At 42.2% G+C, this 26,830-nt stretch overlaps 1 protein-coding gene across 3 annotated transcripts in view; it reads right to left on the bottom strand.

The window, feature by feature from the left end:
* XPO6 (exportin 6) overlaps positions 1-26,830 on the bottom strand; it is a 137,669-nt gene that overhangs the window by 90,849 nt on the left and 19,990 nt on the right. For all 3 annotated transcript variants that reach the window (XM_080679379.1, XM_080679380.1, XM_080679381.1), the window contains exons 2-3: positions 3,705-3,795; positions 220-332 (exon numbers count right to left, since the gene is read on the bottom strand). In XM_080679379.1, the coding sequence (XP_080535505.1) occupies positions 220-332; positions 3,705-3,795 (204 nt within the window). The remainder of the gene's footprint in view (positions 1-219; positions 333-3,704; positions 3,796-26,830) is intronic.

The raw sequence follows: 26,830 nt of genomic DNA, 5'->3' as shown, positions 1-26,830 counted from the left end.
TGCCTACCTGACCCCATCTTACCTTTCTGGTGTCAAAGACAGAAAAGTGCCCCCAGCACACCAGACATCTTGATAAAGGCAGCAGGTGGAGAAGCCCCTGAGTGAAGTTACCACTGTTTCCCAGCCATCTGTACATCAAAGCTAAAATCTCGTGCCAATGACATGGCAATGTGACTACAAATACTTTTCAGAACAGTATAGAATTATCTGACAACTTACCTCAAAAACCGTCAAACTGTACATCATTACATAGTCATTCCTAGTACTGGAGAGAAAGTACAGGCAGAATCTCCAGGCTCCTACTTGCTGGGCAAAGTTGTTAAGAAGCTCCTCTGGAAAAGTTAAATAGCGACAAAAGAAGGCTATGAAAATATATAAAATTAATACAAGGCTGGGCTGTCTTATTTTTTAAAAACGTGCCACCCTCCATATATGTTAATGTTGTCAAAACCAACTACAAAATCCAGCTTATTTTTCAACACAGAAAGGACAGACCATATTTTTCCAACTCCGAGATGACCATGAGCACTGACCGTGTATTCAGGCATTTTAAAGTCAGTAAGCTTGCAATGGGCACTTTTTTCAGCAGAGAAACTTTCATTGTTGAAGTTCTTACTTAACCTAATGTGTGGCTAGACAGTTATAAGAGTATCATTTCACGTTATAAATGATGGCTAATTGCTAACATGTTTCCTCTGGAGCAGGAGATATATCTATGGTGTCTCTGAATAATTATAAGGGCAGTGTTTACTAACATACATTTCATTTTCAAAATTGAGCTATCAGCTATTTTGGGGATACCTTGTATATATCTCCCCACCACTCACTCACACTGTTCACACACACACACACACACAAATGATGGCTAGAGAAGAAGGAAAAAATTATAAACAAAGAATAGACAAAAATGTAAGTGAATTCAAGATGGCTAATTCTCTTCATTTGGTTTAATTTTATTTTTAACTACCACCCAAAAAAGTAAAAAAAAATAGCAATCATGGGAGATGCCAAGAACAGCCCTGTCCACATTAAATCAGTTAGAAATGGTTTCCTCCTCCTCAGGCTGCGGTAGGATCATCCAGGACCACAGACAGCAAGCATTACAAGTCTATCACCATGTTTCTGCACATGCTGCCCTCAGTTACCTTAACCCAGTGGTCGGCAAACTCAATAGTCAACAGAGCCAAATATCAATAGTACAACGATTGAAATTTCTTTTGAGAGCCAAATTTTTTAAACTTAAACTATATAGGTAGGTACAATGTTATTAACTTAATTAGGGTGCTCCTAAGCTGGCCTTTGTTAAAAACTCAAGGGGCCAAAGAGCCGCATGTGGCTCGCGAGCCGTAGTTTGCCAACCACCACCTTAACCTGCTGTACTGGTCATGAAATGTAACAGAAAAAGGCAACAACCCTGAGAGATTCTAGGAAGCCCTTGGAAAAGCAAGAAGCACAGCAGCCCATTCTAATTCTAAAGTCACTGCTCTGCTAGACCCTAGACAGGGGTGGGCAAACTTTTTGACTCGGCCACAATGGGTTCTTAAACTGGACCGGAGGGCCGGAACAAAAGCATGGATGGAGTGTTTGTGTGAACTAATATAAATTCAAAGTAAAGGAGCGGAGGGGAGAGCAAGAGAACCCTTCACTCTTTCGGCTCCGCGGGCCGAATAGAACAGCCGAACGAATCCGGCCTGCGGGCCGTAGTTTGCCCACGGCTGCCCTACGACTTAGGCAAAATGAATCAAGGCAGGCTCAATAAAAATTCCATAAAAGTAAGCTGATAACCTGTTCTTATAATCAAATAAAAATTTCTATGAATCCCAGAGGTCAAGTAAACCAAAGAGAATGAGCTCTGGCTGGAAATGAGGAACTCAGGGTTCTGTTCTAGAACTTGCCACTAAATCACTGAGTCTGATCCCTAGAGAATCGCTGCTCCTCCATGATGCTTCAGGTTTGTCTCTCGAGGTTCCTGCTGACAGCTCTCTCTCTAGAGCACTAATAACACACCTTTGGTGGCAAGTGGGCGGAGCCTTTCTCCCACCTAGCTAGGAAAGCCTTTAGTTCATTCTAAGACATCAAAAAGGAAACAAGTGGTTCCAGCCCACACTGGAATGAAGCTGAACTAAGACACACCCACTCTATAGAACCAAATCCCCGATTCCTCTTGGCCTTCATTTAAATTAGACATTTATAACATCTGGTTATTTAAATAAGATTAGAATACAAATATGATCCAAAGGTTCTACTTTTAATTCATGAATGCTGAAGGTGAGCAATATTTGCTTTGCAAACCAAAAGTTAATAGAAAAACCAAAAACAATTCAAGTATGAATGAAAAACAGGACTTCAGAGAAATTAGTATTGAACTATAGCAGACTGTATAAGGGAAAGATCCTTTACCTTCTTTGGTAAAAATCACCAGTGATGTTTTTACTATAAAGTACTTTAATAGCATAAAACTAACAAGGATCACTCTGGGGGCAGGAGGAGGGTAAGGTTATGTAATACGAGAGGATCTAGGGAAGCAAGCAAAGTGATTCCTTCAAGACAAATGCCTGTTCAGCTACTGGACTCAGCTTCTGTCAGTACCCCTTGTTTATAAATGCTCTGGTCCTCTAGTCCTCAGAAAAGAAAGGCATGCACGGCAAGCCCAAAAGAGAACACCAGGTTCAAAATTAAGAGATAAAAAGTTAGCATCTACCAGGAGCTGATGTGATGCTCAAATGATGCAAAGGGAAATGGGCTGTAGTCAAAGCTGTGCTGGCGACCTGGAAATCCAAACCCCAATCCAGCTTTGGACAAAAGGCGGAAATCAACCATAATCAGCCATAACACTTAACTTGTCAATGTGTTAGAGAAGCCATATGGGACAGAGAAATGGGCCTCCACAGAATTCCACATAAAGACTTCCAAGGAGGTAAAAGCAATGAATGTAAGGTCAATACAAACATCCAAGGGAAAGTCTGAATAGAGAAAAATTTTTCTTTTCAAGTTCAGGGGTTGAGACCTGGGAGGAAAAAAAATTATACTAGGACCACAGAGCAACATGTCCCTGAGACAGAGATCTGATATCTGTATACACTTCTAGTTTAAAGTACACTTTAAAGAATATTGTTCATGTCAATGAATATAAAATTCAAAGAGGTTCTAAAAGGCACTGAGGCTCCCTAAAGACCTGAGGTAAATACCTACACCTCTCTGTTGTTTGAAGTGTTCATTCATAAAAACTTGCAGAATGGGTGGGATAACAGAGATAAGGAAATGGAGATAAGGAAAAAGAAGCAAGAAGCCCCCAGAGGTAAGACCAGTTTAAGGATCTCTGGGCACTAGATGAGGTTTAGATTAGACATCTACACACCAAAAACATGTTCGTTTTGACACTTCTTTGAATTTTTTTAAATTAATACTTACAGGCTTCTTATAAAGTTCAACACCGCTAAAATCAAGAACAAAGCAGGAGGGTTTTCCCACACTTTATCAAAGGAAAGAAAATCCATCACTAGGGATTACAGGAGGCTCCACGAACTATACATAGCCCTTGCAGCTAGATTTGCAGACCTCACCGGCCACCAACCAGCAGAACCAGAGCCAAAAGAACAAGAACTTAAGGAGTAACATTCAGGCTTGACAAGCCAAGGCTACCAACTCTCCCTCCCCACTGGGGCTTTTCCATTACAAATGACTAAACTCAGCACTTCACTTACCTATCTCACGTTTTCTCTCATTGGTTGTACAGTCATGAAAAAACTCTGTCATCAGACTTTCCAATGCCCTGAGGGAGGTTTCTTCAGATGCCTAACAAAGGAATTTGAAAAAATAAAATCAATGAACAGTATCTTTAGTTCTACTGTTTCTCAGTTTCTTCCGGGTCACATTCAACAGCAATAGCAATTTACTTCTTGAAAACATCTTGGTTCAACATTCTTCAAATGCATGGTATAAGCCAGAAAAACAAGGGAACTTTCCAACTGGCTCGAAACCAAAGGTTTTAGTATACTCCATAAATTCATGCTACAGTGCAATTGGTTTTCAATTATTTATGCTAAAAAAAAAAAAAAAGCAAGTCATTCAAAATTTAATTCTGGAAACATATTGAAAGCAAATTCACAGCCCATGGTCCTGACTGAAATAAGGCAGCATTAAGACATTCAGGGAAAAGGTTAGGGTTCCCTATAGATTACGCCCATGTCTGCATAACTTGGATTCAGAGAAATTGTAGTTAAACTGCTACATGGATTCTTGGGGTTTTTTGCAGGTGCTTCAATTCAAGAGTCACACATCCTGTCAACTCTCAATCTCATATTTGAAGCACCTTATTGCATAGAGATTAAGGTGCAGTAAGAGCCAAGCTGAGCAGGAACTCAAAATCAGATAGCACCTCCAATCACAGACCCACAGAAAGAGCCAGACTCTCAGCAGAACGGCTCGGGTGGAGAATGAGAGGAGAGGGCTCAAGACTCCAAAGTTTGCCCACCCCCTCTTTCAAACCCACTTCTCCTTCTTTCACTAAAGTTGGAGGCATCAGTTGCAGCAGCAAAATTTGAGTCAACACTCCGTCACACAACCCATCTGCAAAAAGTGAGCATTCCCACACCATTTCTGAATCCTCAGTGGCATTAATCTACCCAGAGATAATCAAGAGCCAACAGCAGTTCTGGTTGCTTAATTATCTCTTAATTCCCATCTTCCCACCCACCTTCCCCCTACTCCATTTCCCCATCCTCTCCATTGCCCAGAGAGTAAAAGCTGACTTATAAAAACTATGTTTTAAAAGAAGTCCATATTCAAATGTGTTATGTATCAAACTGTAATATTACTAGAGGCCTCCACTTGGTAACTGACTTTTCAGGAAACTGAAGAACTTGGGCCATCTCCCTGGATAAACCAGCACATCTTACAATGAGTACTAATTATTGAAGCTAAATCAGTCTTGCACCAGCCCATCTACATCAGCTGGCACATGTGAGCACACAACACAGTACACGAGGGCCATGTTCAAGCAGTGTCAGGCATGCTGGCCCTCCCCTGCTGTGGTCATGATCTGATGGCTGTGCAATGACAACTGAACTCTGACATGCTGAGTGATGACAGGAATTTTCTCACCTGAATTTTATAAAATATGCTTAGACTAGTGGCCCGGTGCATGAAATTCGTGCACATTAAAAGGGGATTAATTAGAGGAAACAATTTAATATTGCTATTTGCCCTTTCTCTATAATAGAAGTGTCAGAGATGAAAGCAAATTAGTAAAATGTATATAAAAACCTTCCTCCTGTCAGAGTCTGGGGCACACCATGGGACCCAGAGTCAAGTCCCTGCCCACCCACATGCACCTCAAAATCTTGTGAGACCCAGACCTGGCCGCCCCCACTCCCCGCCCCTCATTGGGATAGATCCAGACCTGGCTAGTCCCACCCTTGTCAAGCCCCACCAGGCAGGGAACATAGCCTCAGGTTCCCTGGCCCAGCGCCAGGACAGGGGGCATGGCCTGAGGTCCCCCAGCCCAGACCGAGGTGGGGGGCGTGCCTTGAGGTCCCCTGTCAAGCCCCACCAGGTGTGGGACATGGCCTGAGATCCCCTGTCAAGACCCACTGGGTGGGGGGCATGGCCTGAGGTCCCCGTCAAGGCCTGCCAGGTGTGGGGGGGGGACAGCCTCAGGTCCCCCGGCCCGGCACCGGGAGGGGGGAACAGCCTCAGGTCCCCTGTCAAGCCCCATCAGCAGGGGGTTGCAGCCTCAGGTCCCCCCTGGGCAGGGGGCACGGCCTGAGTTCCCCCGACCCAGCACTGGGGGTGCACCTTGAGGTCCCCTGTCAAGCCCCGCCAGGCAGGGGGGCACAGCCTCAGGTCCCCTGGCTCAGTGCTGGGGTGGGGGGTGCGGCCTGAAGTCCCCTGTGAAGCCCCACCTGGTGGGGGCGTGGCCTGAGGTCCCCCGGCCTGGAGCTGGGGCCAGGGAAGCAGCCTGAGGTCCCCTAGCCCAGCACCAGGATGGGAAGTGCACCTTGAGGTCCCCCGTCAAGCCCCACTGGGTGGGGGGCATGGCCTGAGGTCCTCTGTCACGCCCTGCCAGGTGGGGGGCATGGCCGGAGGTCCCCTGGCCTGGTGCTGGGGCGGGGGGTGCAGCCTGAGGTCCCTTAGCCCAGCACCAGGATGGGAAGCGCACCTTGAGGTCCCCTATCAAGCCCTGCCGGGTGTGGAAGGCGGCCTGAGATCCCCTGTCAAGCCCTGCCAGCCTGAGGTCCCCTGTCAAGACCCATGGGGGAGGGGAAGGGCGTAGCCTCAGGTCCCTGCTGATTGCTTGTTAAGACTCCTTATGGGAACTTGGCCTCAGCTGTGGGTGCAGCCATCTTTGTGACGGAGTGATGGTTAATTAGCATATTCCCTCTTTATTAGATAGGATTGCAAGTTAAACGGAAAAACTATACAATTTTTTCAAATGTAGAAATAACTAGAATGCGGGACTAAAGACTGAAATCTTTTTAACCCGTTTCATGTTTTGGGTTTATTTTTTAAATATATTGTTGTTGATTTTAGAGAGAGGAAGGGAGAGGGATAAGAGAGATAGAAACACTGATGATAGAGAAACATCAATCAGCTGCCTCCTGCACACCCCCGAATGGGGATCAAGCCTGCAACCAAGGTACATGCCCTTGACAAGAACTGAACCCAGAACCCTTCAGTCCATAGGCCAAGGCTCTATCCACTGAGCCAAATCAGTTAGGTCCCATTTCAGGTTTTTGTGGTGATCAAACCAGCCTCATTGATGGCTATGTAATGAAAACTGACTTTCAAAGTAAACGCTATAAATTCAAATTTCTAAAATGAGTTTATATAAAAAGAAAAATGTTTGGTCTGTTTCATAAATTGATTTGGTGCACCATTTCATTTGAAAAAAGGAATTAGCTGTTTTTAAAAAAGTTTATGGGAATATTTTTTAAAAATCAAAGGAAAATCTCACATGTTAAAGTAACTTACTGACAAAAAAAATAAAAATAAATATAACTCAAGAGATATTTGTTGAACTAAAGTCAGTTTATTCAGTTAAAATAAAGTGATAGTTCTTCTGGAGCCAAAATTGATTCCTGAAACGTAAGGACATATCTTCCAATGACACCTGCTCCACAACTTTTTCTCACAGTAATCATTTTAGAGTAGATCCTGGGGAAAAACCTGAGCTCATCACATTCAGGTAACCCCAACCTCCAAGGTTTATTTCATACTGGTTCTTAAGGCACAAGTTTGTGAACTTGACAACTACTTGTCCTACATTAAAAGGCTGTTGGGGCAAGTTCCTCACAATCTCCCCAAAGAATCCAACTCTATCTCTAATCCCATCCATCCTACCCACCCTGCTCCAACCCAAAAAGCTAGCATTCCAGCAGAAAGCAGAAAGACAAAAGTATCCACAAGGGTCACAGGATGAATGCTCCCACCAAATGATGGTTCATGGAAAAGGAAACTGTCACCAAATCTGGTGTTTCTCAACTAAAACAAATAATGTACTATTTGCATTTCAATCATGTCTATAATTGCAATACTAATAACCTACCTCAATAGGTCTTATGAGGATCAAATGAAATGATCTATGAAAGCTCTAAGGAATGATCTAATTCCTAGCTATGGCTGCTATCATTTTTATTTGGTCTTAGATAACAAATGAACATAGACCGAAACAAAACAACAGAATTGGTCAGAACTACTTTGAAACTGGAGATTCATGCCCTCAGGCTGCAGGGCTTTTCCAACTGGATTTCAAATTGAAACTATGTAAGGAAAGGAGGCTGAGACTTTGCCAAGGTCAACAATCCAAATAGAGATGTAAAAACAAAAAACATGTTCAAGACATACAACTGGTTGAAGGATAGTAGAAAATTCTTCCCATTTGGCAAGAAGGCTGTTCAAGCAGGTGGTGAAGCCAGAATACACACTGCACTTGGTTAAGGAATTAATAGCAAGTAAAGATGTGGTCATATTCCCCACAGACTACACTTTCAAGTAATAAAGGATAAAGAACACAAAACAAAGAGCAAGTGCCATGACATGGTAAGAAGAAGAGGCTTCAATTCCCAAGGCTACTCAAACACTGCCCTGACTAATTCATGAAGAACACTGAGGACTCCAATACACCCGACTGCTTCCCAGAACTTGAAGAACTAAGGTCAGATAAGATTAGCCTCAAAACAAGTCAGACATTCATGCAAAAAAAATTCCACTTGGATTACAGATAGAAAATGTGAGAGGTAAAACAACAAAGCTTCTGAAAGAGAATATAGAACATCTTCATGACCCCGAGGTAGGAAAACTCTATAACCAAATCTGGACTGGACATATAAAAGCACTAAACATAGAGGTAAAGACTGATAAATCTAAATGTTCGTCGTCTTGTAACCAGGCGTGGCTCAGTGGCTGAGCATCGACCTATGAACCAGGATGTCATGGTTCCATTCCCGGTTAGGGCACATGCCCAGGTTGCGGGATCGATCCCCAGTAGGGGGCGTGCAGGAGGCAGCCAATCAATGATTCTCTCACCATTGATGTTTTTTTTTTTCATCTCTTCCTCTCCCTTCCTCTCTGAAATCAATAAAAATATATATTTTTTAAAATGTTCATCAAATGGCACAACAAATAGCGCCACAAAATGGGAGAAGGTATTTTCAATATAGACAACAGAGAACTCTCATAGGTGTACAGCAGATCCTGGAATAACATTCTTTGGTTCAACATGGTTTTGTTATAACATTGCCGAGATGGATTAGGAACTTAACTCTAGTTTATATCAATTAGCCTGTGGTAAAATAGGTTTCTTTATACATTGTTTCACTTAAAGTCACAGAATTTATGGAAGAGATCAAGTGAAGACTTCAATAAGGAAAAGACAAACAACTCAATATTTTTTGACAGGCAAATAGTTATAAAAGGGTATTCAAAAGGCCTATATATAACATAAGTGCTAAACCTCACTAGTTATCAGGGAAATTCAAATTTAAAACAAGACAGTGCTACTCATCCACAAAACGGCTAAAATTCAAAAGACAGTCACAAGTGTTAGTGAGGATGGTGAGCAACTATAATGTGCATATGCTGCTCCTGGCAGGAGAAAACACTCATTTAACCACGTTGGAAACCATTTTGCAGCTGAGCACATACATGCTTTTTAACTGCAATTCTACTCCTTGATAACACACCCAACAGAAATTTGTATACCACCACCCGCCAAAAAAGGGGAAAAGTGCACAAATGTTCACAGCAAGCACCATTACTAGGATGTCCAAAAAAGTCAAAAGAGCCCTATTATGATTTGTGCACTTTTCTGTAAGTATATATACACAATTTTTAAAAACTTCATGTTATACCTATTTTTTAACATTCCGGCTGGTATTTTCAGACTCTGAACTTAGAAAATGTGCTTTTCCTCTATTAGCACAACTATTAAAAAGTAATTTGGGAGCCTGCAGGTGAAGTCTGAGCATGGGACTCCTGGATTCCTAGGAACCACCACCTATTTGTCTGCAGAGATGTCAGGGTGGCAACACAAAGTATTACAATCCCATAAGCCTATGATTTCTGGAGTGTTAACTTGGCTTCACTCAATAATGTGGCCAGGATGATGAGTTAAACTTGGCTCAGAATATACTCTTGGAGAGCCATGCATATATCTAAAATAAACCAAACTCTTCCGTTCCAGAGATTTCAACTGTGCCTGCCTTAATTTTATCTGCTCCTTTTACTGCACTGCTCATGGCTCAGCAATTCAGAGACCTCTACTACTGACTCATTTATTATGGAACAAGCTACTAAGTCAACCAAGACCCATAATCACATAATAAAATATAAGAAAAACTTGAAAGAAGAGAAGGGTCACATAATGTGAAACCTTCTTTGACTCTTCCCAAATCCTCTAGCCCGACAGCGAACGACATCAGGTTTGATGCTTGCTTCGACACTATTTCTTAGGCTGGTGTACCTTTCCCTCACTACTACTTCTACCAGGCCCTAACTACCTCCTGCCTAGATTACTATAATTTCTTTTACCTGGTCACCTTGAGATGTCAGCTTTCCCAATTCCAATCCAATCTGTACTGCACCATCAGATAAATTCTCATAAATACAGATTTTCTGCCACAATTACTCTATTTCTAGCTTTGAAGAGCCCTTAAATCTGGGTGACTGAGAAACTCAGCTATTCATTCAACAAATAAGCTCAATACGCACTAAGTAACTGACACTGCATTTAGCCCCTGAGATACAAAGATGAGTAAGATTGTCCTTGACTTCAAAGAACTGAAGTGGCCAGGGGGGAGAAGGGTAGGGTCTATGAATAAAAAGCAGAATATAATGGTGTACATACTATAGTGGTGACATACACATAAACTGCCTCAGAAGCCCAATGAGAACCAACTCTGAGGGAAATGGGAAAGCTTCAACAGAGGTGATAATATATTTTGGTTTTTGAAAAATGCAGAGAAGTTTACTAGGAGGAAAAAAAAGGGAAGAATGCCTGATTCACCATAACTCACCACAGGAAGCCATCACTCAGTCTGAACATTCACCGTCTCATAGCAAATTCCCATTCTGCATTTGTTCCTGGGTGTGCAATGCATAGTTCAACCTTGATGCAATTTCTTACTAAGAATCCCTTCTCTGTTTTCATCTTTTTGTTTCTGTCCTGTAACCAGTTTTGCCCGTGGCACTGTTCTCTGCTCATTTCTGAATGGCACAATTAAACAGCACAGGCTCTGGCATCCAGTTCCTTGGTTCCCATCAGAATGCACCTCACCCTTGGCCTAGTTATTTAATCTATCACTCTTTTTCCTCTTGTGCACAAAGGGGGATAATAAGGAAACCTAACACATGAGGTTATTCTGAGAAGTAAATAAAATAATTGATATAAAGCACATAGTCAACATAATGCAAGAAATAAAGTAGGAGTTGAAAGTCCTATCTGCAACTGTTAATACTTCATAGATATTGGAACATAAACTGTCTGGAAAGAACTGCCTTTACGTCTGTATTTATAACATCAGGTATGAGACTGGTGCTCAAATACTTTAGACCAAATTCAAGAGTAAAAAAAAAACAAACAAGTAGACTATTAGTATCATTCTTCGTTTCTCAGGAATACTAGTAATCCTCTAAATTCAAGATACATATGACTGTTTAAATTTCCCCCTTTAAGAACTCTGATCATAATGACCTTTGCTCAGAAGCATTCAATGAACATGTTTTGAAAAACAGGAGACTGCTAATAATTTATCTTTAAAAAACGAGACTACAGTTGGAAAATACGGTGTTTTGTCCCTTAAAATAAGGCACCTAGATGACAGTTTTCTGATTAAATATGTAATGTTTTTGCCAAATTGGCTCTAAAACACCCTTTTACAGCCCTAACCGGTTTGGCTCAGTGGATAGAGCGTCGGCCTGCAGACTGAAGGGTCCCAGGTTCGATTCCAGTCAAGGGCATGTACCTTGGTTGTGGGCACATCCCCAGTAGGGGGTGTGCAGGAGGCAGCTGATTGATGTTTCTCTCATCATTGATGTTTCTAACTCTCTATCCTTCTCCCTTCCTCTCTGTAAAAAATCAATAAAATATATTTTAAAAATAAATAAACACCCTTTTACAAAATTGGTATTTGAGGGGAAAAAAATGACTTTTTTTAAAGAAACTTTAATTAAGCTTTTGCCACCTTTTAAAGCATAACCTTTTACAAAATTGGTATGGGGGGGGGGGGAATGACATTTTTTTTTTTAAAGAAACAAGCTTTTTGCCACCTTTCCATGAGCCACATTTTGTATATCCTACAAGGAGGTGTATCATATGGGCCTCCTGTATTCAGTTTCATGGCCTCCTTGATACCAACCTAGCATCCCAGAGTCCCACTGTAATATTGTGGCATATCTAGAACAATTTTATGACTCTATTTGCTACTATATAAAGGTTTCTTAGAAAAGTGATTCTATACTAGGTGCTAACCACGGTTAAAAAGTATGCAAAACATACCTCATGTATTACAACAGATGCCATTAGCAAAGAAATTCAATCTCATATAAACTGTCTCTAGAAGCTAACAGGATTACCATGGAAGTCTAAACAAAAGAACACTCTCATTCTTTCCTTACTCTTCACCACTGCAAAAAAAACAGACGAGGAAAGACATCTCTTTGGTCTTTAGGCCTGCATACGAAGTATGAGATGAAATACTAAGCTTAAATACCACACAATGGGAATCAATGTGACATCTACTAGTATCCATCCCCTTCTGAAATTGGCTCAAAACGCTAGAAAGCAGGAAAGCACAAGGAAGCCCCAGTCAGAAGAATGATATTCAAAACAAGTCTTCTTGCCCTAGCCCAGTGGTCGGCAAACTCATTAGTCAACAGAGCCAAATATCAACAGTACAACGACTGAAATTTCTTTTGAGAGCCAAATTTTTTAAACTTAAACTTTTTCTAACACCACTTCTTCAAAATAGACTCACCCAGGCCGTGGTATTTTGTGGAAGAGCCACACTCAAGGGGCCAGGGAGCCACAGTTTGCCAACCATGGCCCTAGCCGGTTTGGCTCAGTAGATAGAGCGTCAGCCTGGGGACAGAAGGGTCCCGGGTCCAATTCCAGTCAAGGGCACATACTTTGTTGCAGGCTCCTCCCTGGCCTGGGGGCCCTGGTCAGGGCTCATGAAAGAGGCAACCAATCGATGTGTTTCTCTCACATCAATATTTCTCTCTGTCTTTCCCTCTCTCTTCCACACTTAATCAATGGAAAAATATCCTCGGGTAAGTATAAAAAAAAAGAAAACAACAAATCTTCTTCCCATCTTTTCTGTCACTGCTCTTGTGTCTCAAATTGCAGATACTGTCCTTAAAAAACAAACTGCTCTTGTGTCTCAAACTGCAGATACTGTCCTTAAAAAACAAAACAAAAAAGAAATAACTAAACACATCTTGATGAAGCACGCATCTCACTTTATTTCTCTAAAAGCAAACTGGTGAAACCAGTTGAATCTTCCAAGTCTAGCACTCAGAGTGTGGTCACTGAAACCCTGGGACATTGAATGACTTACTCAAAAGTGCACAGCTTGCCCTGGCCGGTGTGGTTCAGTTGGTTGGGCCAACCCAAAGGGTTGAGGATTTGTTTCCAATCAGGGCACATACCCAGGTGGTAGGTGGTAGGTTCAATCCTCAATCGGGGTGCATATGGGAGACCATCGATCGATGTTTTTCTCTCACATCAATGTTTCTCGCTCTCTCTCTCACTCTCCCCCCTCTCCCTCTAATATCAATTTTTTAAAAAAGTGCACAGCTAATAAGTGGCAAGCCAGGTCTCTGAATTGCAGTCCTGTCCACACCCACTTCAAGATTTCCCTCAGCCTGTTGTGACAGAGACATAGAGGCAAGGTTAAACAGAGAAGAGACTGAGTACAAATATACAGTTGACCTTGAACAATGTGCTAATTAGTGACACTAACCCCCAATGCCATCAAAAATCTGCACATAACTTCTAACTCCCCAAAAACTTAACTACTAATAGCATACTGTTAACCAGAAGTCTTACCAAGAATAAAGTCAATTAACACATTTTTATGTTAAATGTATTATATATTGTATTCTTACAATAAAATAAGCTAGACAAAAGACAATTATTGAGAAAATACCTACATATATTTTATGCATTCATGACATAACCTTTTTCTTAATTTAAATAATGCTAAGCTACACAGTTCATCTGTTTTTCAATTTTTGCAAATCTTCAAAAAATTTTCCAATATAGCTATGGAAAAAAATCCACATAGAAGTGAACTTATGCATTTCAAAACGATGCTGTTCAAGGATCAACTGTACATTGAGGTAATTAACTCTAACAATTATGTACACAGTTCCTGGGGGGAAATTGTCTTCTACTAAAAGAAAGAAACAGAGAGCCATACTATGTCCCAGGAAAGCAAGGACAGGGTAGGTACACTTACCACAACTTATGAACATGCATCTGGAACTAACTATTGGAGTTATGCATTTGCCTCAGAAGGGTTAATCACTGTCTTGCCTACAGCTTAGTAAATCTGAACAGTGTTTGCCCTTGGGAGTGAGCCCTAGCCAATTTGGCTTAGTGGATAAAGCAATAGCCCATGGACTGAAAGGCCCCGGGTTCAATTCCAATCATGGGCACATACCTCGGTTGCAGGCTAGATCCCCGGTCCTGGTCAGGGCACATGCGGGAGGCAACCAATCAATGTGTCTCTCCCACATCGAAGTTTCTCTCTTTCTATTTCTCCCTCTCCTTTCTATTCTCTAAAAATCAATGGAAAAATATCCTTGGGTGAGGATTAACAAAAAAAGGGGAGTAACTATAGATATAACTTTGTACAATATCATCATGCAGATATTTAATAATTGATTAAAACATATATTCTGGCCACATCTAACCATAATTCTAGTCATTAAAAGTCACTTTTATATGCTAAAACTACCATAAAGTTGACCAATGTTAAAATGTTCCCCCCAGTATTTCTTGAGTTTGCACAAAGTGTGCAGTCAGATTTTCTGTCTCTTCCTTAAACAAAGGGGTCTGTTTATTCTGAGGACCATGAGTTAGAAGCAGAGTGACTGCCAGGCGTGTGGGTCAGAAAGCCCACTGATCCCACTGTGGTAGGGATGAGGTGGAGGCAGCATCTTCTGTCCCATGGGGACCAGTTAGAGAAAACATCTTATACACAGAGGACACTATGTTTTATGCTGGGAAAACCTGTCCATGTACCACTGGACAATACATTAAAAACAAGAGACATCATTTAGCTTCCAATGGACAGGTGTACTGGTTTCACAATTTTTAAAAAAAAAATCAAAAGACTAAGGAGTCATAACAAATAAATGCTATACCTGATTCTCGACTAGATCCTGTACTGAAGGAGAAAAAAATGCTATAAAAAACGTAACTGGGCCAACTGACAAAATCAGACTACAGATTGTAGATCAGTTAAAAGCACTGAATCTGAATCGTTCAATTATTTGAAGTTGATGACTGCACTGTGGTTATGCAATACAATACCCTATTAGGAAATACACTATATAAGAATATTAGCCTATGGCACAGGCAATTTAATTGCAAGTAGGTCAGAAAAAAATACTGGTTGTATGCATGTGTGTGCATATACAGTTGACTCCTAAACAATGGGGATTTGATTTATGCACGTCCACCTCTACAGTTTTTTTTTTTAAATAAATATACAGTCAACCCTCTATATTCTCAGGTTTTGCACCTGCAACTTCAACCAACCACAGATCAAAACAATTGGCAGTCCAAGTCTGCGGAGAGCTAACTGTATGCATTGTTCTACAGTATTTTACATATAGGACTTGAGGATCAGCAGATTTTGGTAGCTGGGGTGGGGGGGGGCAGTCCTAGAATCAATAACCTACTTACACCAAGGGACTGAGTTTTGGGGGAGTCAAAAGTTAAATGCAGATTTTCAACTGCACAGGGGTTGGCATCCCTAACCCCCTGTGTTGTTTAAGGGTCAATTTTATATACAGAGAGAAAGTTCAAATAAAGCAAATGGAAAATGTTAGCAACAGGTGAGTATGGGTAAAGGGTATAAAAGTGTTCTTTGTAGTAGTCATTCCTTGCAATCTTTCCATCAGTTTGAAGTTATTTCCAAATAAAGTGTTTTAAATGTCATCTGTTGGATTGGTACCCTTCACCTTGCTCCTCACTATTCTAAACTAGCTGGACAAACAGAAAAGAGAATGTGAGGAAAGGGTAGAACAGAAAGAAGATTATTTCTCAGACACCAGGTTTAATATCACACATTGTTTTGGGGAAATTATATTAAATAGTCTGGACATTAAAAAATTTGCATCTGCTGGTTGGGCAACAACCATTTGAGCTCACTAGGAGCTAAAATACATATAATTTTATATACTTATTTATATTCCAGTCAGAAGGCTTTCCAAAAAAAAGGCAAATGAGAAAATAGTTCTTCTGCAAAAAAACTGTCTAAAATAAGTAATATAACCAAGAATAGGCTCTCTCTTCACAATCAAATCTGCTATTTCCTAGGTTCCTATCCCAGGAGATAAAGCATTAATATCTGTATGCCTCGTCAACTAGACTCAAAAGATACTTATTGAGCACATTAAGGCATGCGACCAAGAATTCCTAAAACAGGATCACAAAATCTTTAAGAGAAATAAATAAACCCCAGAGAACAGCAAGTCCAAACTCATTTACAGATGAGGAAAATGAAGCTCAGAGAGTATCTTGCCCAAAGTGGACCAGCTTCCCTACAACAGCTCCTCTGCCTCTGAGAGCAGCACAGAGGAGTTTTGCTCCCAGGGCCGTAAGGATGAAGAATGAACTGGCATTACCTTGCACTGGATGAAATCAGGTAATCAATGAGTGTAAAACTGATGGACCACTGTAAATGCATGCTGGAAATCTAAAATCACAATTAACACTACAGCTTACATGTAAATCATTTCATTTCAGCTGCTGCTACCAACTGCAACTGCTTAAGAGCAAGTCCATTATAAAAGCCACACCCCCTTCATTCTAAATTATTCCTAGACAGAATTGGCATTTTAAATAACAGTTAAAATAATTTATTTGATTTTGGCATGACTCTCCAGACTAGCCCTAGCCAGTCTGGCTCAGTGGATAGAGCATCGGTCTGCGAACTGAAAGGTCTCAAGTTCAATTCCGGTCAAGGGCACATGCCTGGGTTGTGGGCTCAATCCCCAGTAAGGGGCGTGCAGGAGGCAGCCGATCAATGATTATCTCTCACCATTGATGTTTCTATCTCTTTTCTCCCTCTCCCTTCCTCTCTGAAATCAATAAAAATATATTAAAAAATAAAAAAGGGATCTCCAGACTATATTATAGACTGCTGAGATTAAGGGGAGCATAATCACTTCATTTCTCCCCTCCAGGTTCTATCCAGCTGCCATATAGTCTCCAGAACCCACATGCAAATCAAAGTCTAATGTCCTTACCCTAGCCAGTTTGGCTCAGTGGATAGAGTGTCAGCCTGCAGACTGAAGGGTCCTGGGTTCAATTCCGGTCAAGGGCACGTATCTCAGTTACAGGCTCATCCAATTGATGTGTCTCTCTCACATCAATGTTTTTCTCTCTGTCTCTCTCCCGCCCTTCCACCCTCTCTCAGAATCAATGGGAAAGTATCATTGGGTGAGAATTAACAAAGAAAAGTCTAATGTCCTCTTCACGACTGGCAAAGCTTTGCAATCAAGCCTCCTCCTTCCCTCCCTGAAATGACCTTACCCACTCAGGCCTAGCTACAACAGGATGGCAGGACACAGAGGAAGACAAGCTTCTCCTGAGGGTAAGCAGGTGGCAGAGTACAAGCACAAAGCTAGTCAGTGTTCTGATGCAGCAACCTCACACCTGGCAAAAATTGGCTAATGGTGTTAGGCTCTCCCAGTATACCCATCATAAATAAAACAAGAGACAAATCGCTCCTGTGGGATGAAAACAATGAGAGGGGGGGAGACAAAGTCCAGAAAAATGTGCTCCAATACTGCTCCCACCTGGGGTAAATACAGATAATAACCCCCTGGATGTGCACTAAGGCAAGAACAAGGGTACACAGAAACGGTACAAGGGTACATGATAAAAAAGAATCATTGGTTGGCTGCCTCCTGCACGCCCCCCTACTGGGGATCGAGCCCACAACCTGGGCATGTGCCCTGACTGGGGATTGAACCAGTGACCTCTTGGTTCATGGGTCAACGCTCAACCACTGAGCAACACTGGCCGGGCAGTACCTATTTCAACTGCACAAGCAATGAGAGGACCGACAGGCTTCATGAGGATCAGTGCTGCCACTGAGAGGCACTTGGTCACAGCAAGGCAGGCAGAGAAAATAACAGGTTGCAGGGGTGGGCAAACTTTTTGACTCGAGGGCCACAATGGGTTCTTAAACTGGACCGGAGGGCCGGAACAAAAGCATGGATGGAGTGTTTGTGTGAACTAATATAAATTCAAAGTAAAGGAGCGGAGGGGAGAGCAAGAGAACCCTCCGCTCTTTCGGCTCCGCGGGCCGAATAGAACAGCCGAACGGGCCGGATCTGGCCCGCGGGCCGTAGTTTGCCCACGGCTGGGTTAGAGCCAGTCCTGGTGAACAGCCTGTGACTCTGGGAGAATCCTGCAAGGTCATAGAGTATCCTTGATATTATATGCAATCAGTTATGAATACTGCAACTAATTATAAAGCACTAAGTATATGTTGGCTAATACATTTCCACACTACAAGTTTCTCTTTCCCCAACTCCATGCTTGGATTTGCTTTTATAAAGGCAAAGTCCCTAAGTTGTCACTAACTTGTCCTTCTCAATACACACAGCACCACCTTCATGATCAGTCACATTACTCAAAGGCTCTCAAAGTATCATTACCATCTACCAAAGGGAGCTTACATATCCCACACAATACAAACGTGAGAGCAGCTGCTAGGGGACCTTTGGTAGTGTTACATTATGCAAAAAGTGTGCCTGTGCTATATACGCAGAGATCTGTATTCAGTAGGAAGTGATTCTTCCTCGGGGGGCGGGTAAGAGGGGGGGTGTCTAAATGCCCCTCCCATCACCACAGAGGACTACTAGCTCCAAACGGAGAAGACACCACTCGATTTGCAGCCAGCCAGGGCCTCTCATGTGTTCTGGGTCTGCACAGCACTTCTAGTCAATCCAAAGCTTCGTAATCCAAAGTATGATTATGTTTAAAAGTTATGACTTCTACAACACAGAAAACTATATTGTATTATTGAAACTATACATGATTCCCTCCACTTCCTCACTAGAGATTCACTGGGTTAGAAAAGCAGCAGTTGGTTTGTTTATGGGGGGAGGGTGCACAGGAGAAAAGAAATAGGTACTGCCCAGCCAGTGTGGCTCAGTGGTTGAGCATTGACCCATGAACCAAGAGGTCACTGGTTCAATCCCCAGTCAGGGCACATGCCCAGGTTGCGGGCTCGAGGCAGCCAACAAATAATTCTCTTTCATCATTGATGTTTCTATCTCTCTCCCTCTCCCTCTCCTTCCCTCTCACTCTTAAAAAAACCCACAATAAAAACATATTTAAAAAATAAATATATAGCCCTGACCGGTTTGGCTCAGTGGATAGAGCGTCAGCCTGCGGACTGAAGGTTCCCAGGTTCGATTCTGGTCAAGGGCATGCACCTTGGTTGCAGGCACATCCCCAGTAGGGGGTGTGCAGGAGGCGGCTGATCGATGTTTTTCTCTCATAGATGTTTCTAACTGTCTGTCCCTCTCCCTTCCTCTCTGTAAAAAATCAATAAAAATATATAAAAAATTAAAAAATAAAAAATAAATATATAGGTACTTAGCTCCTGTCTAATTTCCCAACCCTATCAAGAACCTTGGCCTTGCTCACAGCCCTGCATACTGAAGGGGTGACTCTACATGGAGTTTTCCATTGGCTTCCAATCCCCACAACAAGCTTGGGAGGGGAGCACATGTCACCCTACCCACAGTTCTCAACTGACACTGGTAGAACACAAGGGAAAGGAGTGGGCGAGCAATCAAGCGCTGTTTTGGTTCACTCTGAAACCAGCGCTGCTCCTTCGGGATGGCAACAGCACACAGCCAAGGACAAGAAATTCCATAGCATTCCACCTGTGCCCTTCCACTGTACAGATGGCTGGCTACTCCCTATCCTAGGAATGTCTTAACATGAATTGTTTGTCCAGTGTTATTGTGAAGGGTGTGGGTATAGAGTCAGCTCCAGATCTGCATCTGATTTTTTACGTCACCACATAGGATTTTCATGATCTTGAGCAAATTACTTAACCTCTCTGAGCCTCAAGAGGTTAAGTTTTTCACTTGGAAAATGGACTTACAATAATATTCCCCCCATCACCAGATAGTTTTGAGAAGTAGACAAAATATATGTAAATCCCTTGGCACCCTTGACCATAGTGAGCAAAACAATCTTACTGTATTTCACTGATGAGTCAGTAAGCTTTAAAAAAAAGGGGGGGGGGGAGAAATTCGGGCTAGAAAGGGTCAATAGGGGGAGAAATGGGACCTATGTAATACTTTCAACAATAAAGATTTGAAAAAAGAAACCAAATAAACAAAAATCTCAACTAAATGCTCAAAAAAATCCCCAGAATACCAACCATCTTTTCACTCTCATTTTTATACAGATCACCGCTCAGCACTGCAAACAAAGAATACAAGAATGGCACCACACATCCTCCAGGCTTCTATTTATGTATGGGTCAACGCAGGTTTGATATTAGATCGATGATTCTAGTTGTGAAAACTGTTTGTTTGTTTTCAGAAAGAAGTATCACAAAGAACCCCAATATATGAAACAGACTCAATCAGAGACTCTGTTCACTTAGTGGGGTTGGGGGAGTGGGATTCAAAGCCTATACACTCCCAAATCCAGCACGTGAAACTCCACCAAGAAACCCTATAGGGAGAAAAAAAGAAACCCTATGGATCTACAGAGCACAGAAAATCCCCTGGTAAAACACCTCTGCACTAAAGCCCTCCAGGAGCTTTATCATTCATGTCCTACCAAGTCTAGAAATAGAAACTTATCTTCAGGTAATAAAATGGTTGCTGAAAAACTGGTTTGTGAATTCTCTCAAGTATCTTTCAACCACTTCAACCACCTCACCACCACCCAGGGTCTTTGCCACCTGACCACTGTTTAACCCAATCACTGCACCTCCTGGCCCTATCCTGCCCCCTGAACTTCACTGGGCCCACACTTCCTCATCTAGTCTCCTCATCCTATGTGTCAGCCAGACCCAACTTCTAACTTTCCCTCCACATAACCTTTCCTTGGCTTCACACATCACTTCCTCTACCTAGAATGATCTTCTCTACCTGGAAAACTTCTACCTGTGCATTAAAATGTCACTCCTTGAAAATGTCACTACATCTGTGAAGCCTACTGTTACCCTGCTAGCAGGGCCAGTCACTCTTCCTGGGCTTCCTAACATTGCACTGCGTACAGTGACCTGAACTTACTTTTCACTCGCATTCAGTGCTGGCAAGTGCATGAGCCAGAGCCACCTCAATGGAAGACGACTTAGCAACAACTGTCAAAAATTTAAATACATAGACAACTTCACCCAGCAAGTGTACTTTTAGCAACTTTTTCCTCCAAAAGTTTACATGTAAAAAGGACCTTCATGTCAACACTGTAAAACAAAAGATTGGAAACCACCTAAATTTCCATCAAAGCAAGATTGGTTAAAGAAGGTACATCCATACCATAGAATACAATGAAACTGTGAATACAGTAGGAAACCCCTGGCTGAGTGGAGCATCATCCCGTACCCCAGAAAGGTTGCAGGTTTGATTCCTAGTCAGAGCACATGCCTAGGTTTCAGGTTCAATCCCTGGTCAAGGTACATGCAGGAGGCAACTGATAGATGTTTCTCTCATCTCTCTCACACTCTCTCCTTTCCTCTCTCTCTAAAATCAATGAACATATCCTCGGGTGAGGACTAAAAAGAAAAAAATAAGAAAAACAGTAGGGAAGCTCTATACATGAAACTATATCCAATATAAAGTAAACTAGAGGCCCATTGCACAAAGATTTGTGCAAGAATAGGCCTTCCTTCCCCTGGCTTCGCTCCCGGCCACCCGGGGGCCGCCAAGTCCCCACTCCCGGCCGGAGCACCGCTCCTGTAGCTCCCTTCACCTCCCCCACCCCCTCATAGCAGGCGTCCCACCCCAACAGGCCGCCCCACATCTGCATATGCAAATTAACCTTCCATCTTTGTCAGGTTAATTTGCATAGTCACTCCTGATTGGCTGTAAGCGTAGCGGAGGTACAGTCAATTTACATGTCTGTCTATTATTAGGTAAGGTTTTTTAAAAGGCACAAAAACAGTGTAGCAGTGAGTATAATATGCTGCCTATTGATGGAGAAAGAGTAAGGAATATACATACTATGCATACACACACTGTTTTTCCAAACTGGTAATGCTAGTTGCCCCTAGGGAAGAGAATAGGTTTCTGGGGACAGGGGAAAAGAAAGAGGCTAATACTCTGTACACTTTCTTATATCATTTAAATTTTGTACACTATTTATTTGTTTACAAAAAAAGAACAACTAGAGAAAAAAAGGAATTACCTGCTAATGTGATGACCTAGTAGCCTAGGAGTACACAGGCAGAGACTACTTCCTATTCATCTCTATGGTCCCAGGGTCTAGTGCACAGTAGGAACTTAATGTTTACTGTACTGCAGCCCGGAGCCCAGCCGGTGTGGTTCAGTGGTTGAGCATTTGACCTATGAACCAGGAGGTCACAGTTCGATTCCCCATCAGGGCACATACCTGGGTTGTGGGCTCAATCCCCAGTTGGGGACATGCAGGAGAAAGCCCATCAATGATTCTCACTCATCACTGATGTTTCTATCCCTTTCTCTCTTTCTCCCATCCTCTCTGAAATCAGTAAATAAAGATTTTAAAAAATAAATGTTTGCTGCAGAAATTATTTTAACTATTTCTCCCTTTTAATCTGGTTTTTAATTTTTTATTTTTATTAAATTTATTGGAGTGACATTGGTTAATAGGATCATATAGGTTTCAAGTATACATTTCTATGACAGTTCTTCAATGGTGATAACTTAAGCTAATATTTACTTAGCACCAGGCTCTGTTTTAAGTATTTGACATGATTAAGTCCTTTAATCCTCATAACAATCCCACTGCACAGATGAGGAAACCGAGGCCCAGGATGATTAAGTAATCTGTCACTGGTCACACACCTAGGTAAGTGGCAGAGGCAGGATTCAAACACTGGCTCCAAAACCCTGCTCTTAAACATGAGGACATACTGTTCTTCACATACCTAGGAATAGACTGAAATTACTGAACACTGAAGTACATCCTTACTGAATAATACTTGCTACAAAAAGCTTCTGTCCTTAACTGCTGAATCATAAAAACTGCTGAAATAAAGTCAGGCCACTGCCTACGTGGGGACTAAGGAATCCCCAAGGAAGCTCTGATCATGGCTTTCTGGTTCATGTGCACCCAACTCACCCGCAAGGGGATCAGGCTCTGGGAAAATGATTCAGACTAATCAAAGTAAGACACTGACCTGCCCACCTGTGAATTTACCATGGAGGCTACATTTGGTTTAATAAATAAAATCCTCTATCTATATCAAGTATTCCATCTCAGTGGGTGCCTAATCTAACTAATGAGAAGACCTCCCTTCCATTCTGGAAAAAAAATCTAGCTGAAAAATGAAAACCATGTACTGTACTTAGAAACACAATTTCCCACCACTCAGAATTCCAGTGAAGATGTCAAAGACTGAGAAACAGACACCCCTGGACCCTTTCTTATTGTCCCCAATACCATTCTTACTCTTAAACAAAACTTCAGACTTTTCCTGAGGCCTGATGTATTAGATACTTTCACAAACTTATTTATTAGTTTTCAGGCTGCTTATTTGTTAGTGTTGCTATTTTTTTTAAATATATATTTTAGCCAAAACCGGTTTGGCTCAGTGGATAGAGCGTCGGCCTGCGGACTGAAGGGTCCCAGGTTCGATTCCGGTCAAGGGCATGTACCTTGGTTGCGGGCACATCCCCAGTGGGAGGTGTGCAGGAGGCAGCTGATCGATGTTTCTAGCTCTCTATCCCTCTCCCTTCCTCTCTGTAAAATATCAATAAAATATATTTAAAAATACATATATACATATATATATATATATTATTGATTTCAGAGAAGGGAAAGGGAGAGATAGAAACATCAATGATGAGAGAGAATCAATCAATGATCAGCTGCCTCCTGCCGATCCCACACTGGGGATCGAGCCCAACTCGGGGATGTGCCCTGACCGAGAATCTAACCGTGACTTCCTGGTTCATAGGTCAGTGCTAAACCACTGAGCCACGCCGGTTGGGTGGGCAGTGTTGCTATTTTTTTATGACATAGGGAAGCATCTTACCTGAAAGTTTTCCAAATCACACTGCTATAGAGGTTAACTTCCAGGAATTCCCTGTAGAGCCCTAGCCTTGGAATGTGCTGTCACTGCACTGGCTTTCTCTCTCCAAGCACCACCAGACACTTCCTTGTCTTGGTCCCTATTTTAGGTTCCATCCTACACTAAGGCCCGTAGCCCTCTGTGCATCAACAATCATATATTAGGAATGGGCATCTTAATCAAGTAAATGTGTTAAAGTCAAGAGTGTTGCCATAGCTGGATTGTTAATTTTCAAATTATAATACATAGATTCAATTCAAACTTTAATACATCTTCCCTTTCTGTTTTAAAAGATTTTAAGAGGCCATCTATGATTCCATTTATATGATTCCAGAATAACCATATCCACAGAGACAGAAGCAGCAGATACGTAACTGCCAGGGCTAGGGGAAGGAGGAATGGAGTTAATGGGTACAGTTTCCTTTGGAGTGATGAAAAGGCTCTAGAACTAGAGTGGCAACGATTATACAACATGGTAAATGTACTTTAATGTCACTGAATTGTACATTTCAAAATGGTAAATTTTATGCTATGTGTATTGTACTATATACTACAAATTTAAAAATAACCAACTTAAGACTGTGATAAAATATGTTAAGGCACCACTTCTAATACATTAAAGTAAGTATAGGAAGAGAGACAACCAAGATGGCAGCATACGTAAACATCTGAACTTTCTGCCACGCACAACCACATCAAAACTACAACTAAAAGACAAAACCAATATCATCCAGAACCACGGGAAGGCTGGCTGAGTAGAAATTCTATAACTAGAAGGAAAGAGAAAAGCGCATTGAGTCTGGTAGGAGGTGCAGAGGTGTGGAAGTGTGGAGGTACGGAGGTGCGCGAAAGGGGATGGAAACTGGGTACACTGTTGTCTTTTCCAATCAGGAAGGAGATACAAGCTCCCAACTGCTCTGAACTCCACTTCCGGGCAGACTCTGAGGACCCAGACTCATACAAAGAGAAACTGGACTGTCTGGCATTGGGCCAGAACGCAAGGGCGGCTTTCTCTCAGAGGTGCTTGCAGCGTTCATTGTTCCTGCACAGTGCTGTGGGACACAGAGAACCGGGAACCTCTTCAGGCAGGGCTGACGGGCAGCCATTGTTGTTTGCTCCACCCTGGTGATTCCCTGAGACCCCGCCCCACCCAATTTACAACCCCACCCAAGCTGTGCGCAGAGGCTTTTGCATATGAATGGCCTGGCCTTTTGCAATCTAAAACCTAACAAACTGCAACTGGGTCAGAGAGCCCCAGAGCTTCCAAAAGAAGGCCCAAGGCTCCATAGCAGCTTGCATTGCTTCACAGCTGGGCCTCATCTGTGCACCTCCAAACCCCAAACAAAGAGGAGGAATCTGAAGATCTCTCTGTAGCTCCTGCTGGGTGGCCTCAGGTAGTGGCTAACTTTGCACCTCCTTGGAGATCCAAGAGCCAGTGCACCCAGGGGTCAGAGTGAAACCATCCAGATTACAACTCTTCACATCCATAACAGACACACTCAGGGGGCAGACTCCGTGAGCACCAAAGCCCCACTGAAGCAAGTCCTGCCCCATAAGGGTGTCTCCAGCACAGAAGTTCTCCCAGCGTAGACACAACTGGACCTCACAGCCAATTGGCCTGGAGGTCAATTCCTCCCAGTGATACCAATAGCAATCAAGGCTTAACTACAACAAGACTATGCACAGAGCCCATAAAGGGGTGCACCAAGAGTGTCCTCCTCAGGTAACTGGGGAGGCTGAGCCACTGGGCCCTATAGGACACCTACCACACAAAGCCACTCTATCAACTCAGGGAAGCAGCCAAAATGCGGAGACAAAGAAACAGGTCACAAATGAAAGAAATAGAGGAAACCAAACGACTGGTTATAGAGTTCAAAACCACGGTTATAATGTTTTTCAAGAATCTTCTAGAAACCTCTAAGAAATATAGTGAGACCCTCAAGGATATGAAAAAGGACCAACTAGAAATCAAGCATACACTGACTGAAATAAAGAATAATATACAGAGATCCAACAGCAGACTAGAGGATCGTAAGAATCAAGTCAAAGATTTGAAATACAAAGAAGCAAAAAACACCCAACCAGAAAAGCAAAAAGAAAAAAGAATCCAAAAATATGAAGATAGTGTAAGGAGCCTCTGGGACAACTTTAAGCGTACCAACATCCGAATTTTGAGGGTGCCAGAAGAAGAGAGAGCAAAATATTGAAAATCTATTAGAAGAAATAATGACAGAAAACTTTCCCTACCTGGTGAAAGAAATAGACTTACAAGTCCAGGAAGCGCACAGAACCCCATACAAGAGGAATCCAAAGAGGACCACACCAAGACACATCATAATTAAAATGCCAAGGGCAAAAGACAAAGAGAGAATCTTGAAAGCAGCAAGAGAAAAACGGTTAGTTACCTACAAGGGAGTACCCATACGCCTGTCAGCTGATTTCTCAACAGAAACTATGCAGGCCATAAGGGAGTGGCAAGAAATATTCAAAGTGATGAACAGCAAGAACCTACAACCAAGATTACTCTACCCAGCAAAGCTATCATTCAGAGTTGAAGGTCAGATAAAGAGCTTCACAGACAAGAAAAAGCTAAAGGAGTTCATCACCACCAAACCAGGATTACATGAAATGCTGAAGGGTATTCTTTAAGAAGAGGAAGAAGAAGAAAAAGGTAAAGGTAAAAATTATGAACAACAAAGTGACAACAAATACATATCTATCAACAAGTGAATCTAAAAATCAAGTGAATAAAAAATCTGACAAACAGAATAAACTGGTGAATATAATAGAATCAGCAGCATAGAAAGGGAGTGGACTGACAATTCTCAGGGGGAAGGAGG

Source organism: Plecotus auritus (genome assembly GCF_963455305.1).
Source record: "Plecotus auritus genome assembly, chromosome: 7".
NCBI lineage: Eukaryota > Metazoa > Chordata > Mammalia > Chiroptera > Vespertilionidae > Plecotus > Plecotus auritus.
Note: the sequence above shows the minus strand (reverse complement) of the source record. Positions and strands in the feature narration are given on the sequence as shown.